Raw genomic sequence first — 13,994 nt, 5'->3', positions numbered from 1 at the left:
TCCAGGCTCTGAGCTGGCAGTCAGCACAGAGCCCAGCGCGGGGCTCAAACCCACTAACTGTGAGATCATGACCTGAGCCCAAGTCGGACGCTTAACCGACTGAGCCACCCAGGCGCCCCAAGCAGGAAGTATTCTTAATATGAGCTAGATCTCATGACACTTAATATGAGCTATGCCATATGGAGCTGAAGAATCCAACAATTGTTCGAGAATTCCAGTTCAACTCTGAATGTGGAGAGAAGTAGGGGCAGGATGGGCGGAGAGGGACAGCAGATTTTTAAACATTTCTAATAGATTCCAAATGTATTTTGGAAACTAAGCTTCTCTGAATTATATGCATAATAAAGTTTATTTTCCATTGTGAAAGTAATACATGTTTATACTAGAAAATTTAGACAGGAAAAAAGAAAAACATCCAATTATCATAAACGCTTCTAAGCATTGTTTATTTTGAATTTGATTGTCTTACATTGTTATAAATCACACCATTTGTATAATTTTGCCACAGAACAGTGTTTACTTAATGTTATAACCTTTTCCCATGCTATTGTGTCTTTTTATAAACATTATTTTCAATGGCCACATTATAGTATAATCCAGCGAATGTACTGTGGTTTATTTAAGCATAATATTGACTATTTGGTCTGTTTATTATCTTCTGCTATTATAAGCGACATTGCAGAGAAATCTTTGTGTGCAAAATTTTTTCCCTATATTTAATATTATTTCCTTGGGATGGATTCCCAGAAGTGGGATGATTGGATAAAGGGGTTTAAACACAGGCTTTTAATTCCTGTAGCTAGACTGCTTTCCTGACGGGCAATACTGGTCTTCACGTTCACATTCTGCTATTGAGTGAGGAACGGTTTGCATAACTTTGTACCTGTTTCAGTGGCTGGAAACCTGAAGCAAAGCAAGACACAGAACTGGGCTTCCCTAGGTGGGGAGGAGGGACCTTTTTCAAAAGGACATGGTCCAGCCTTCGTCACCTTCCCACTTTCAATTTCCATGCTCTCTCTCGTCCAGAATACACATAGAGCAGGGACCATTACTCATTCACTTATCCCATGTGGGGATTTGAGAAACCTCATGACAGAGAGTGTGCTTGCCCTTGTCGGTTATGGTTGACGGTCCCTCTAGGTCAGTGTGTGACCAAGATGGCACTAGCTCCATGGTCAGTGATTAGACTAGGAAGTCTAGAGGGAAAGATACATGAATTTAAGATTATGGTTTTGAAGTTTGGGCCCCGATCCCAATTTCAAGATTAAGTATCTACCACTTACTGGAATTCAATATTGAATATTCCAAAAATGATTTGGTTCCAACTTTTAAATGAGTTTAAATTTTAAAATTAAATACAGACTTTCCCTCTAAGGCTGTGGTTTTCCAGGGTAGCGAGACTCCTGAAGAAACGTTACTTTAGCGACGCCTGGGTGAGAAGCTCTAAATCAACAGCCAGGTTGTTGATTTCGGCCCTCATTTCCTACAGGTCTGTCAGAGGAGCTTTGCATTTCTTTTGTCATTTGAGATTAGACATTTGATTTGCCTCCTTTTCCTCCACCCAAATTCATTTTACAAGATGGACTGATTTTCAAGTACCACAAGCACTCGGTTCTCCTGGGTTTCCTTTGACTGCTGGAGAAACCATGAAGCCATGTCTGAGTCACACACATTTTACTGCGTCTCCCCTGGCATGAGATTCATATACATTGGCGTCTTCTCAGAGTGAAGTTGACTTTCTGTCCTGAGTCCAGAATTCCAGTTGGCTTGTGGTGATTCCAAAGCAGTCGGAGGCTCGTTTTGATTGGCTCTGGCAATCTCAGCCCAGCCAGGTTCACTCTGAGAGGCCCCCTGTCCCTTCGTGAATGGCCACAGAAGCTTTCACTCTTGGCTCTGCGTTCTAATAAGCCCCTCTTGCATGACTGTTGCCAAAGCAATGCTTCGAAATATTCGTCCGTATCATGTGGCCCTTCTTGCTGCAGTTTCTGTTCTTTTTTATTGTAGGATCTGGAGACTCACCGCTAGAAGACGATGAAGTCGGGTATTCACACACTAGATATAAAGGTGAATGCTTTGCTTTTGTGCTAATGAGGACCTGCTGATGCCAGGAAAACTTTCCTTTTTGCCCTGCAGAGCAGACTATAATAAAGTGACCAGACAATGCATCAAAGTTTGGATGACCTGTCCAGAAAAAAAAAATGTATTTAAAAATTACTAAGCGTATGCTCCCATTTAAAAACAAAATGAAGAGAATGAAAGACAAAGCATTTGGAATTCTCTGAAGTGCTGTCCTTCAGCACCGCAGTGGTCATTTTATTCTCATAAATTTCTTTACTGTCCTTACTTCTGCAAGCCAAGCTCCAGCTAATGAAAGTGAAAATCAAGCCATGAATTCTGCCTGATTCGTACATTACAGCCAGAATGGTCCAGAGTAAACCACCTAAGGTCGAATCTGGACCCCATGCTGCTAATGTACTGAGATGAATGGGGAATGGGAAAACTTGATTTTCATAAGCTCATGTCACTGTGCTCTTTCTGAGACCAGCTTGGCTCCTGAAACGATAAATAGAGTGTGTTGCCAGATGAAACTTTATTCTAATGATAAAGAACTCCATCTCTACACATTTCCAGCAATCTACCCCCAACCAGGTATAAAAAGCCTAATCAAGAAACTTCTGTGCAGGCTCAGGTAAGTATGTCCACAAATATTATTTCTACTGGTGAGTCATTTCTCTGAAGCTTAGGGAGCCCTTGGAAAAGGGAAGGTACATTTAGGGCCTTTCTCTCTGAATCTGCTTCTGTTTGCAGTGAAGGAGTGATGCGAAGAAAAGTTGGTTAATAACGTTCTGTTGCGGCACTTTGCCCAGGAAATTTGCCCCCCGTCTGGCCAGAGGACACTGCCCTGCTCTGTCGTGATATGTCAAAGAGAATCAGGGTAGTACCAGCCAGCCTTTGGTGGCAGAGACTCCTTCGGTTGTTTTTCACATGCGTGAACAATCTAATAATATAATGACTGGTGTCCATTCAGGTGTGTTTCCCACCACATTCCACGTTGTCTTATGATTTGTGAATGCAGATACTCATTCCTATTCACGGCTTGTATATTCATTGCCTCAGGAATTAACCAGTCAAGCAAAGGACAAACTTGTCAATTAGGGGTTTGGGGTAAGGAGATATTCTGATTCCTAACACTTCTTAATTAACTGAGGGTTAAAAGAGTGTTTTTTCTTTGAGCCCCTTGTTGAAAAGTCTTCCTAAAACACATACATGTACATGTGAGCCTTCACCGGTATGGTAGAGGCTGCCTAGTGCCCTCAGCTCATTGTTCCCAGCGTTCATCTTCCCCTCACACCCCTGCAAGTGTGCAAGGTAGACCAGACGGCTAGAATATGTGCCTGCCATGAAGCTTGCCCTAAGTGTTTAAGAAGAAATGTGTCTTAGGAAATTGTGTTTATTGTCAGGTTTTTAAAGTTTTTTGTTTTTCTTGTTTTTTTGTTTTTTAGTTATCTCTGCTCCCAACTTGGGACTCAAACTCACAACCCCGAGATCAAGAGTCACATGCTCTTCTGACTGAGCCAGCCCAGGCACCCCAGTTTTTTGTTTTTTTTTTTTTTTTTTAAGTCGTAATACTTTAGAGGCAAACCATTGTTAACCAGACCCCTGCACAGTGACTGGCACAGAGTGTATACTCAATAAGCGCTTTTGAGTTAAAGTAAAAGAAGAAAGGGAAATGTAAACAACGTTTAGTGTGTTCCCAGAATGCAGCAAGCATTGCTTTTGATTCTCTTGCCAGGAATGCCATCGCATAGTCACATGACTGGAGGGAAGGGGGAGGGCATGTTGAGATATCTCCTTATTCTTTATTCATACAGGAAGGAACCAGATTCGAGAGGGCAGGTGACTTGCTCAGAGTCACGCAGCTAGCCAACATTGCATTTAGGTGTGAAATCCAGATGTTTGAAACTCGGTGTCCAGAGATTAGCTTCTCACTCGTCTGCTCTAAGACACTGTCTATGGTAGAAACTCCAGGTAACTGGGAGGCTTACTGCTCTGGCCAAAGGAGGGAGGGAAAAAACTTTCCTGAATAATCGATTTAGAGTTCTCCCTAAGTAAACCCGGTCTTACTGAAAGCAGCATAAGTGCTTTGTTTCGCTAAACCTCTGTGGTAAACTCGTTGCTAATTCACTTTAACTCGTCGTGCTTTCGTGCACTTCATTTTACAGGTAGTTCAAATCACTCACTAACATTTTAATTATGATTACGGCAGAGCCGCGAAACTGTCAGAATGTCTTCCTTGGTTTTGTCTTGGAACATGATCCCAAAACATTCAGCTTTGGATGGGCAGCCAGCTCGTGTAGGAGGATTTGAGGTCTCAGGATAAGGGACAAAATCAAATTGCACTGAAAAGACTGTATTGAAATACGTGAATTTGTGATGTATGTATACCCCGGCCATCCTCTACTGCCAGCCTTAATTATCTGTCCTGGGGACATTTGTGGGTAAGCCCACCGTAACATGTGTGCTAAGGGGAAGGTATGCTTTCATATTAGCCTCCTCAAAAATCGTGTCCCTCCTGAAAAATTAGTCCGGAAGCAGGAGGATGTGTGTTTGACGTTTGAGTGAAAAGCAAGTTGAGAATTGGACGCGCTTCCCGCTTTTACATCAGTGGCGTGGTGAGGGGGAGTCAGAATGCACAAAGGATGTGCCTTCAGCTGGAAAGGTTACTGGAGACATCTCGGCAGTCAGAAGGAGGAGTGAGGAGGCGGGCACGGGCAGGGGATCGGAAAGGAGTAAGGCAGAGTGTGAAGCCTACCGCTCAAGGCTGGATGGCACTTTGAAAATAACTTAATCCGCTCCTGTGGCTTCTAGATGAGGAATCCGATCCCCTGGAAAGTTGAGTGAATTGTCCAGGGTTGCTAGGAGACGACGGAGTTAGAGCTCATGCCCGGGGCTCTTGCCCGTGCCTGGTATTACCCCCACCACACTTGACTAGCTCAGCACGTGTTCCTCCTCGCCCTCTGTGTCCCCCATACTCACTTCTCCCTCACCACCCTTCCCGCACCCCCAGTGCGGGCTTCACCTTCTCTCTCTGGAGGCCAGGGCTCAGGGCTGCCAGCAGAGCCTTTTCCTGCAGAAAATAAGGCAGGAAAGGGGCCCAGGCGGCGAGAGGAGTCTGGAAATGGGGAGCACAGCAGCGGTGCGGTCTAGAAGGGGGACAGGACAGACAGGAAGCTCAAAGGAAATGAGGCAGGGAAGGGGTGGCGAACATGATAAAGAGGCAAAACAACAGGTGATTTTTAAGATCTTTTTTAATTCCCATGAAGTCCTCTGACAAACTACAAAAAGTGCCTCTTTGAGACAAAACAGGAGCATTTTGGAATTTCCTTGTAGGTGACCTTTCCTCTTGGAGTTGGAAAAGAAAGGCAGAGAGAGGGAGGAAGAAAGGGAGAGAGAGCGACAGACAGGCAGACCTCACTTCTAGTAGTCACAGAAGCCAGTAGGCTCCAGATCTCAGTTTTATTTGAGTGGTAGGCATCTATGGATTTTTCCAGAATTTATCTTAAGGTCATGTGACTCTAGAAGAAACAGCGACAGCTTGGCATGCTAAGCAAACATACCCCAAGGGTTTCTCATTTACCTGTGATCTAGAAATCCCCTAGTTTCCTGCCTTTCCTGGAGCCAGCACCAAAGAAAGAACCAAGGCATTTAAAGTTGGTTCAAGAATTCTTTCATACTTAGAAGAAAATAATGGAGACACGTACGCTGTTTTGTACTTTACTTCAGGGTCCAGATTGTTCTTATTTACACATGCTAGCACTTAGGGCGCCTGCGTAGCTCAGCTGGTTGAGCATCTGACTCTTGGTTTTGACTCAAGTCATGATCTCATGGTTTTGTGAGTTCGAGCCCCACATCAGGCTCTCTGCTGACAGCGTGGAGCCTGCTTGGGACTCTCTATCTCCTCTCTGTGCCCCTCTCCAAAGAAAGAAAGAAACACACAGAAACTTAAAAATGAAAAAAAAAAATGTTCACACGTACAATGTGTGTTAAGAGGAAAGTTTGTTCAAGGAAGCTCTGTCGGCCTGGTGGAAGCTCCTGCAAGGCCTGTGTCCATGCATCCACATGGTCGAACTTCAGCAGCTCTAGGCCAGGCCTGCAGGACATGACTTTTACCCAGAAAGTCCAGGAAATACTTGCTAGAGTCCTGACTGGAGGACCCACGTGGCAGCTGTCTGCAAACATATTATATGATGAAAGTATTAGCAAAAGAAGTTCTGAAAGCACAAAAGTAAAACAAACAAACAAAAAACCAAACCAAAACAAAAAACCCCAAAACAGTCAGTGCACAAGCCCCGGACATGACTTGGTCTTCATGGCTGAGAAGCAGTCAGAAACACAGGCTCAGAAAATTCGTTGGCAAGTCAGACAAGGTGTCCTCCTGCTTGGCCACATGGTGGCGCACGCACCCCGCTCACCGACAGCCCAGGTGTGAGGAAGAGCCAGGCACCTGTTCCAGGCACTGGGAGCGGGACAGGCTCCAGGGAGCTCATCGCTGGGCCCCGTGGACTGTGAGGTGGGCACTGTGGCAACTTCCCCACGGCCAAGCCAGCCTTGCCCTGACAATTTATGGCTTTCAGCAAGTACCTTCCTAAAGCGCAGGGGAGCTGTTCTCCCAGCTGTGCTCCGGGCAAACTCCTAGACCCAAATCAAAACACCCCAGGATTTTGCCATTTGGGAACTTTACCATTTGTGCTACTCTCTCGCCTAAATGGGGCCTGACCGGGGACATCTGAAAAGGGGAATGGCTAGCCTATGGAGAGCGATGGTTCTCTGACTTTAAGCCCAAACGATCTCCTGTGGTAAAACCGGGCAATTGCAGCTTCGTGCATGTTAATGGAAATAGGATTATGAGTTTTTACAGAGAAGATGCATGCAGGTTTGGAAGAAAAAAATCTAACCAATTTTGGACTTCCTTGCCACTGTGTGTGGATGGTTGGGGTTAGGGTTTATAATACCAGTCGCCCTCAAAAAGAATTATGTTATCTCCTTAAGGGAAATACGAAAAAGAACAAGCATTTACTGAATATTTGCTACGTGCCAGGCACTGTGCTAGGTGCTCCATATGCATTATTATTATTTTTTTGTCCTTGTAAGAGCCCTGTGACTGAGGTATAGGTATTGACTCTGAGAGGTTCAGTAACTTGTCCAGGATCACACAGTTAATAATGGAGGAACCCGGGTCCATATACAGATATGTCTGACACCTAGTCCTGCGATTGTAACCTCCCCACCCAGAGACACCTTAAAAGACTTCTTAAGAGATTCCAAAATCTGGAGTGCAGCCAGCCAGGGACTTTGAGAATGAGGGGACACCGTTTCTAAAGATGTCATTTCCCGTTTCTCTCCTCCTATGTTTCTGCGACCTTCAGACACCCCGTGGTGCTCCCCCATCAAGGTGAAGTATGGGGATGTGTACTGCAGGGCCCCTCAAGGAGGATACTACAAAACAGCCCTGGGAACCAGGTGCGACATTCGCTGCCGGAAGGGCTATGAGCTACATGGCTCTTCCCAGCTCGTCTGCCAGTCAAACAGGCGCTGGTCCGACAAGGTCATCTGCAAGCGTGAGTAGCCCTGCCCCGGTGNCGAGTGTTGTGTGGTCTCTGATGAGAAAACCTGCCCTTGTGAGCAGACGCCAGTGGGTTTGCGAGATTCGGTGGAAGGGAGAGAACACCTTTCAGACATGACAGCGTGATCAGCCATTTGGGAAAGGGGGAGAGAACAGAGGTTTGCTCTGCAGACTGCTTCTGCGTGTTCAGTATGTGCTAGACCCTGAAAAGGTGTTGGAGATCTAGCAACAAATAAGATACACGCGGGCTCTGCCATCAAGGGTCTCACAGAAGAGCCTTGGAGAGCGGGGCAGGGTGCAAATCATGCAGGACGTACCAGGTGCTAAGCTGTGGGCTTGTGTTCCTGGAGACAAGAAGGGTTCACCCAGGGGCCAGAGCTTAGGGAGGCAGGGGTTACTGAAGAATGCTCTTCGCGCCTCAAGGGAGAAAGAAGGTGGACAGAGCATCCCAGGGGCTGACTTTTAGCTGGAGGAGAAGTCACATCACAGTCTGGCAACTGTGAGAGGTACAGCAGTGTTGAAGCACATTTCAGGTGCCGTTGTTATTCAAAACAGCCACCATTAATTGAGCACCTGTTGTATGCCGGGCATCTGACATATGTCCAGTTTTTGCATTGAGGCTGTTGATATGGGTGCCAGTACCTTAACTTTATCATTGGGGAAATTAAGGCTCCAGGCTGCAGCCGTGTGACCCAGCCTATGCAGACTCTGTGACAGGGTGACTGTATATATAGTGGCCATATTTGGTGCTTTGCCCAATTATTCTTGGGTCCCGGTTTCCCACTTCTGTGTGTCCATCTCCCAGCTTCTGACTTGGATCTTCATCAGAGAAAGGGAGGAGGCTGTATTCCTCGAGAGGGCTGTTCTCTTTGTTCTGACAGGGAGGGCATCCCCAGTACACCTGGAGCTGCCCAGTACTGACTGGTAAAGGGTTATGGGTGCCCAACTTCCTTGCGTGGAGACAGGACAAACCACAGTGTCATTGTGCTCCAGGGCTCCCCCGTGGGGGCAGGCCGAGGCTGCCTTTGCCTGAGATCCTGCTTTGCCCAGCTTCCTGCCCCCACCCACCCCGGCCTACCTTCTCCGCCCCTCACTGGGCTCCCTTGGGAGCCCTTTGTCACTGAATCACTTGCATGCCTAACCATGCCTTGGGGCTGCTTCTGAGGAACCCGGCCTGAAACACTGGGGTGCCAAGCGAAGCCAGTCTGCTAGGAAACTGTGTGCCCCTTCCGTGGGGCAGGCAGACATCCATGGTTTCTCTGATTCTATCCGTGATCTTTTTAAGAATCTTTTAATTATGTTTACTTATTTTTGAGGGGCAGAGAGAGACAGAGCATGAGCAGGGGAGGGGCAGAGAGTGAGGGAGACACAGAATCTGAAGCAAGCTCCAGGCTCTGAGCCATCAGCACAGAACCCAACCCGGGGCTCGAGCTCACACACCGCGAGAGCATGACCTGAGCCGAAGTCGGATGCTCAGCTGACTGAGCCCCCCAGGCGCCCCTCTCTCCATGATCTTTAAGTGGGCTTTGTACTCTGCATTTTCAGAGTTTCTGGACTCTGAAACTCTATGGACAAAAACTAAGACATTCTGGGTATCCGGTTTTCTCTTTTTCAGAAAAGCGATGCCCCACCCTGGCCATGCCAGCGAATGGAGGGTTTAAGTGTGTCGATGGCGCCTACTTTAACTCCCGGTGTGAGTACTACTGCTCGCCAGGGTACACGTTGAAAGGGGAGCAGACGGTCACGTGTATGGACAACAAAGCCTGGAGTGGCCGCCCAGCCTCCTGTGTCGGTAAGAAAATACCAGTCTTTGGGGGGCACGTACCTTGGGTGTGTTCCCACAGTGGATTTTAAAGGAAGCATCAGTGCCCCGAATGCAAAGCATAAGCACCCAGCTTTGCTTTCAGAAGCTCTCTTCATCCCTAGTCCTCTGGCTTAGCCCAGACCTAGCCTCGGGCTCTGTCCTACAGCCCACTGCACGGCCAGGGGCCTTCATCTAGCTCGTCTCTTTCTTGGCTTGCTACTGAGGCTGCTGCAGGCTGGCAGGGGTGCTGCGTCGGTCCAGGGATCTGCCCTGCAGCACCGAGCAGAGTGGTTGATGTCCGCAGGACGGTCCCGCAGCGGACATCTGTGTGTCTTTCAGCTGACTGACGGAGTTCATTTGTTGTAGACTGTGATGGTCAGCAGGCACTCCGTTTGCTAAATGGGATTGAGAAATGCTACCTGACTCTGGGTTTGTTGAGCACTGGTTCTTAAGGCATGCCCCTGGGAGCTACAGAAGCACTTGGGAACTTTCTAGAAAGGCAGACTCTTGGCCTTGCCCCAGATCTGCTGGATCAGAGACTCTGGGAGTGGGGTCCAGTACTTTGTGCTTTAAGAGCCCCCGGCAGGGGATCCTGAAGGGCTGGAAGAGAGCCCCTGATGGAAGGCAGGACTTCTCAAACTTTCAGGTACATTGGAATCACCTGTAAACCTTGGTGAAAATGCGGATTCTAATTCAGCATGTTTGGGGTGGGGTCTGCAATTGCCATTTTCTCAGGCCCTCCAGGGGATTCTGATGCTCTGAAGTTTGAGAACCTGCCTTAAGGATGTCAAATTTGAGGGGCGCCTGGGAGGCTCAGTCGGTTAAGTGTCTGACTTCAGCTCAGGTCATGATCTCGTGGTTCAAGGGTTGAAGCCCTGTGTTGACGACTCAGAGCCCAGAGCCTGTTCAGATTCTGTGTCTCCTTCCCTCTGTGCCCTTCCCTCACTCACACTCCGTCTGTCTGTCTCTCTCTCAAAAAATAAATAAACATTAAAAAATAATCTCAAATTAGGGAAGAACTTTAAAACCGTTAAACTGGAAATAGTGCCCTTGGACCAGCAGTGTTAGCAGCGGCAGGAAGCTTGTGAGAATTGTAGAATCTTGTGACCCTTCCCAAACCTGGCAGATGAAAGTCCACGTTTGACTAAGATCCCCAGGCGATTCCTGTGCCCTTTAAACACTGAGGCAGGCTGCTCTGGGACAGTGGTTTTTCAACTCTGGCTTCTACTTAAATCTGAATCACTGGGGCCCTGGTATTTTTCCAAAGCTCCCTCCAAGTGGTTGAGAACCACTGGCCCAGAGGATCATTTACTCATAAACTGTTAGAACTGCCAGGACCCCCCCTTACAGAATATTCTAGTCCCTTCCCTTATTTTACAGATGAGGCCCGAGAGGTCACCTGACATAAGCAAGGATCCATAGAGCCAAGCCTGCGTCTCCAGGCTCTCAGGCCCAAAGTTCCTGGATCCAGAGACCGCCCTGGCACTGATGTGCTAAAGCAGCTGCTGTAGGCGCCTGGCTTCTCCCCTGTTGGTATCTGCCATCCTTCAGACAACTGGTCATCTCGGTCTGTGAATAGGCCTTATGCCAGAGACTCCTTCCTGACTGCTCATTGTCTGGAGCATATACTTCAGGAGCGAGACGGAAATCGGATGCTACACTCTGGGGGCAGAAATATAACAGCAACAACTCTGGCCTCAGTCTCAGGGCTGTCTTCTGGACGGCACCATTGTCCACGGTCTTCCCTGGCAGCCATTCTCACTCTGCAGTTCTGTGGTTACTGAGCTATAGCTGAGGGACCTTGCCCAAGATGTGATATGAACCCTTCTAGGTCAGGGTCACAGCCTGGACCATACCTTGGATCCATTTGACGAGAGCAACAGGTTCACATAAACTCAGATAACGGACTCAGATTTATTCTAGGCTCCTCTCTTTCTGCATTTTAGGTAGGAGTTTGTATTGGTCAGTAATTGGGAAAACAGAAATCACGCTAGGTATTTCAAATGGAGGAGAATTTAATACAGGGAATTGGTTAAAAAAAAATATAAAAAGAGCTGGAGGAGCAAAAGAGGAAAAACACTATTACCAGAGATTAATTACAGGAGAGAGCCACACCAACCAAGTGTGAGAGGAGCAAATGGTGCCATGGGGGTGTTACCCCAAGTCTATCATAAGCCTGGCTTTGCTGCTGACATTTTCGGACCCAACACCATTGTCGAAGAGGGTGAGGTCAGGAGCCCACACTCCTGCTGATATTTCAGGAACCCAGGAAACCCTCACTGAGGCTCCACCTTCTTCTCACAACAAGGTGCCTCCTGTTGACAAACCTGTCTGGCGCCCAGCAGCCAAAAGGAGTCTGGAAGATAGAATTTTGAGACTTTCAGTCTGGGCAGTAAAGGGGAGATTATAGAAAAACTGAGCAGCAACACGATATTTGGTTCCGCAACTTTTATCCAAGGTTTTGGACTCCCCCTGAGTCACGGTAGTTCTCGGCAAGAAGATGGCAGGACAGCCCTGGTCAACCGATGCAGGTAGAATGGTGCCGAGGACACGCACCTCTTGAAGGACATGACCTAAGGCCAGGCGATCGAGGCAGCAGGGCCTCTCACAGATGTTGCTTTCAGTATCTCCCCTGTGACAAGCTAGCTCTTCAGAACAACCACCTGAATTTTAAGTCTCTCCCCCATCATGTTGGAAAGGGCAGGGGTGATGGGAGGAGAGGAGAGGAGAGGTTTGAAAACCTTTCTGCTAAGCAAGCATTGGCAATGAGTCCTCTAGGGAGCACGCCGTTCAGGTGTCCAGATCGTGTGCAGCAATGGAAAGAAAATGGTGATTGTTCTCAAAAAGCAACAGGCATGGCTTAAGCTGGACCAGATGAGGCTGGAAGCTTCCCAGAGGGAGAGAGAAAGAACTAAGAGATGAGCCCCAGTTGCAGGGAATTTATCTTAGAGTTTTCCAGGGCAAGGTTCAGGCACTCTGGGCAGGGAAGGGATATTGTTTATACAGTGAGGTAGGCGTGGTGAAAAGGGGCCACTGAGCCACAGGACAGCATAGAGCTCCCAGGAAAAAGAGACAAACGGACAAAGCCAGCAGGCACTTCTTTCTTTGACTTTGGTGACAGATAAGCTGGAGTTTGTCCCCAGTGACTTTTACTCCGGGGATGTCAGTGACTCTTTTGGCTTTAAATGTATTGAATTAGTTTAAGAACTCTGTTCGCGTGTAGCCAGGGCTGGGGGTCCTTGAGCACAGCTCAGAGCCTCAGCCTATTTTAGATGCTGACCCATGGTGGCTGAGTAGTTCCCAAATTTCCACACAACTTCCAGCAGTGCGTGTTGGCCAGAGCTTTGCTGAGTGCTGAGAAAATGGTCCCAGCTCTCCTGCAGACCTGGAGGATGGACAGAACACTGGGCTTGCTTTTGACTCTGAGGTGGTCAGTTCTGTGGTCTGGCTGTTTTGAAAGTACCATGAGTTAAAATGAATTCTCTTATGCANGAGCGGACACATGATTTCTCCCTTAGACCAATACTTTTCCCTGGGCCAAAAGAGGAAGAGAAAAGCATTAAAGAGAATTTTAAAACCCACAGATAATGAAGACCCAGCCGATACCTTCTGACATGCAGAGAGCCCCATTTAGTTGTCTGAACAAAGGACCACTTACAAACCAAGTTGATTTTTGGAATTGCTCTCTGCTTATTTTGTATTTCCTGCAGAGTAGCATAGATGGAGAGTTAGCACACATGGAATTCTGGAACAAAATACCATCTCTGAGATTTCAGATATGCACATTGATGGACTGCTTTTGTGGCTTCTCAGCTGTCTGACAGCGGGGCTTACCCCTGACTCACAGGGACATTTGATGGACTGCCCTGCCTTCCAGAGATTCATTTGAAGATACACACATCATGGGGCTAAGAATAAATGTGTCAGTGCATTGTTATCGATAATCTTAAATGATGCTACATTTTTCCTGGGTTGACAAGTACACATCCTTTGGCAAACCTTCAGGAAGCTAGTTCCGCTTTGAAACAAGCTTGATTGACTGAGCTATTGATCAACACTTTACCTGGCCTCAACAGGTAAACGCGTGGTGACCATCTCTAATATAAACGTATCACCAGTGAATTTTCACTTGGGCATCTTTCTTCTGAAGATGATGGCTTTTTTTTTTTTCCAATGTTTTTATTTATTTCTGAGAGAGAGACAGCACGAGCAGTGGAGGGTCAGAGAGAGAGGGAGACACAGAATCTGAAGCAGGCTCTAGGCTCTGAGCTAGCTGTCAGCACAGAGCCCGACGCAGGGCTCGAACCCACGAACCGTGAGATCATGACCTGAGCCAAAGTCAATCGACTGAGCCACCCAGGCACCCCAGATGATGGCTTTTAATTGTGGAATTCATTGCTTCCATTTCTTGCCTCTTGTGTCCTCTNGTATTATACGCTCGCGGGAGGAAGCAAACACCTGGGCAAGTTTACAGGGTCCAGGTTTGTTCTGCCTTTGGCAGTTACTCTCTGCCTGTGCCCCATGGAGTGGCCACTTCCTTCCTCTGCCACCAGCCTCAAACTGTTT

The 13,994-nt window shown here is 47.5% G+C and overlaps 1 protein-coding gene across 1 annotated transcript in view; it reads left to right on the top strand.

The window, feature by feature from the left end:
- SRPX (sushi repeat containing protein X-linked) overlaps window positions 1–13,994 on the top strand; it is a 62,716-nt gene that overhangs the window by 3,119 nt on the left and 45,603 nt on the right. Inside the window, 3 exon segments of the mRNA XM_077765139.1 lie at window positions 2,005–2,064; window positions 7,428–7,619; window positions 9,240–9,416. Of these exon segments, the coding sequence (XP_077621265.1) occupies window positions 2,005–2,064; window positions 7,428–7,619; window positions 9,240–9,416 (429 nt within the window).

Source organism: Crocuta crocuta, unplaced genomic scaffold (genome assembly GCF_008692635.1).
Source record: "Crocuta crocuta isolate KB4526 unplaced genomic scaffold, BGI_CrCroc_1.0 scaffold301, whole genome shotgun sequence".
NCBI lineage: Eukaryota > Metazoa > Chordata > Mammalia > Carnivora > Hyaenidae > Crocuta > Crocuta crocuta.
Note: the sequence above shows the minus strand (reverse complement) of the source record. Positions and strands in the feature narration are given on the sequence as shown.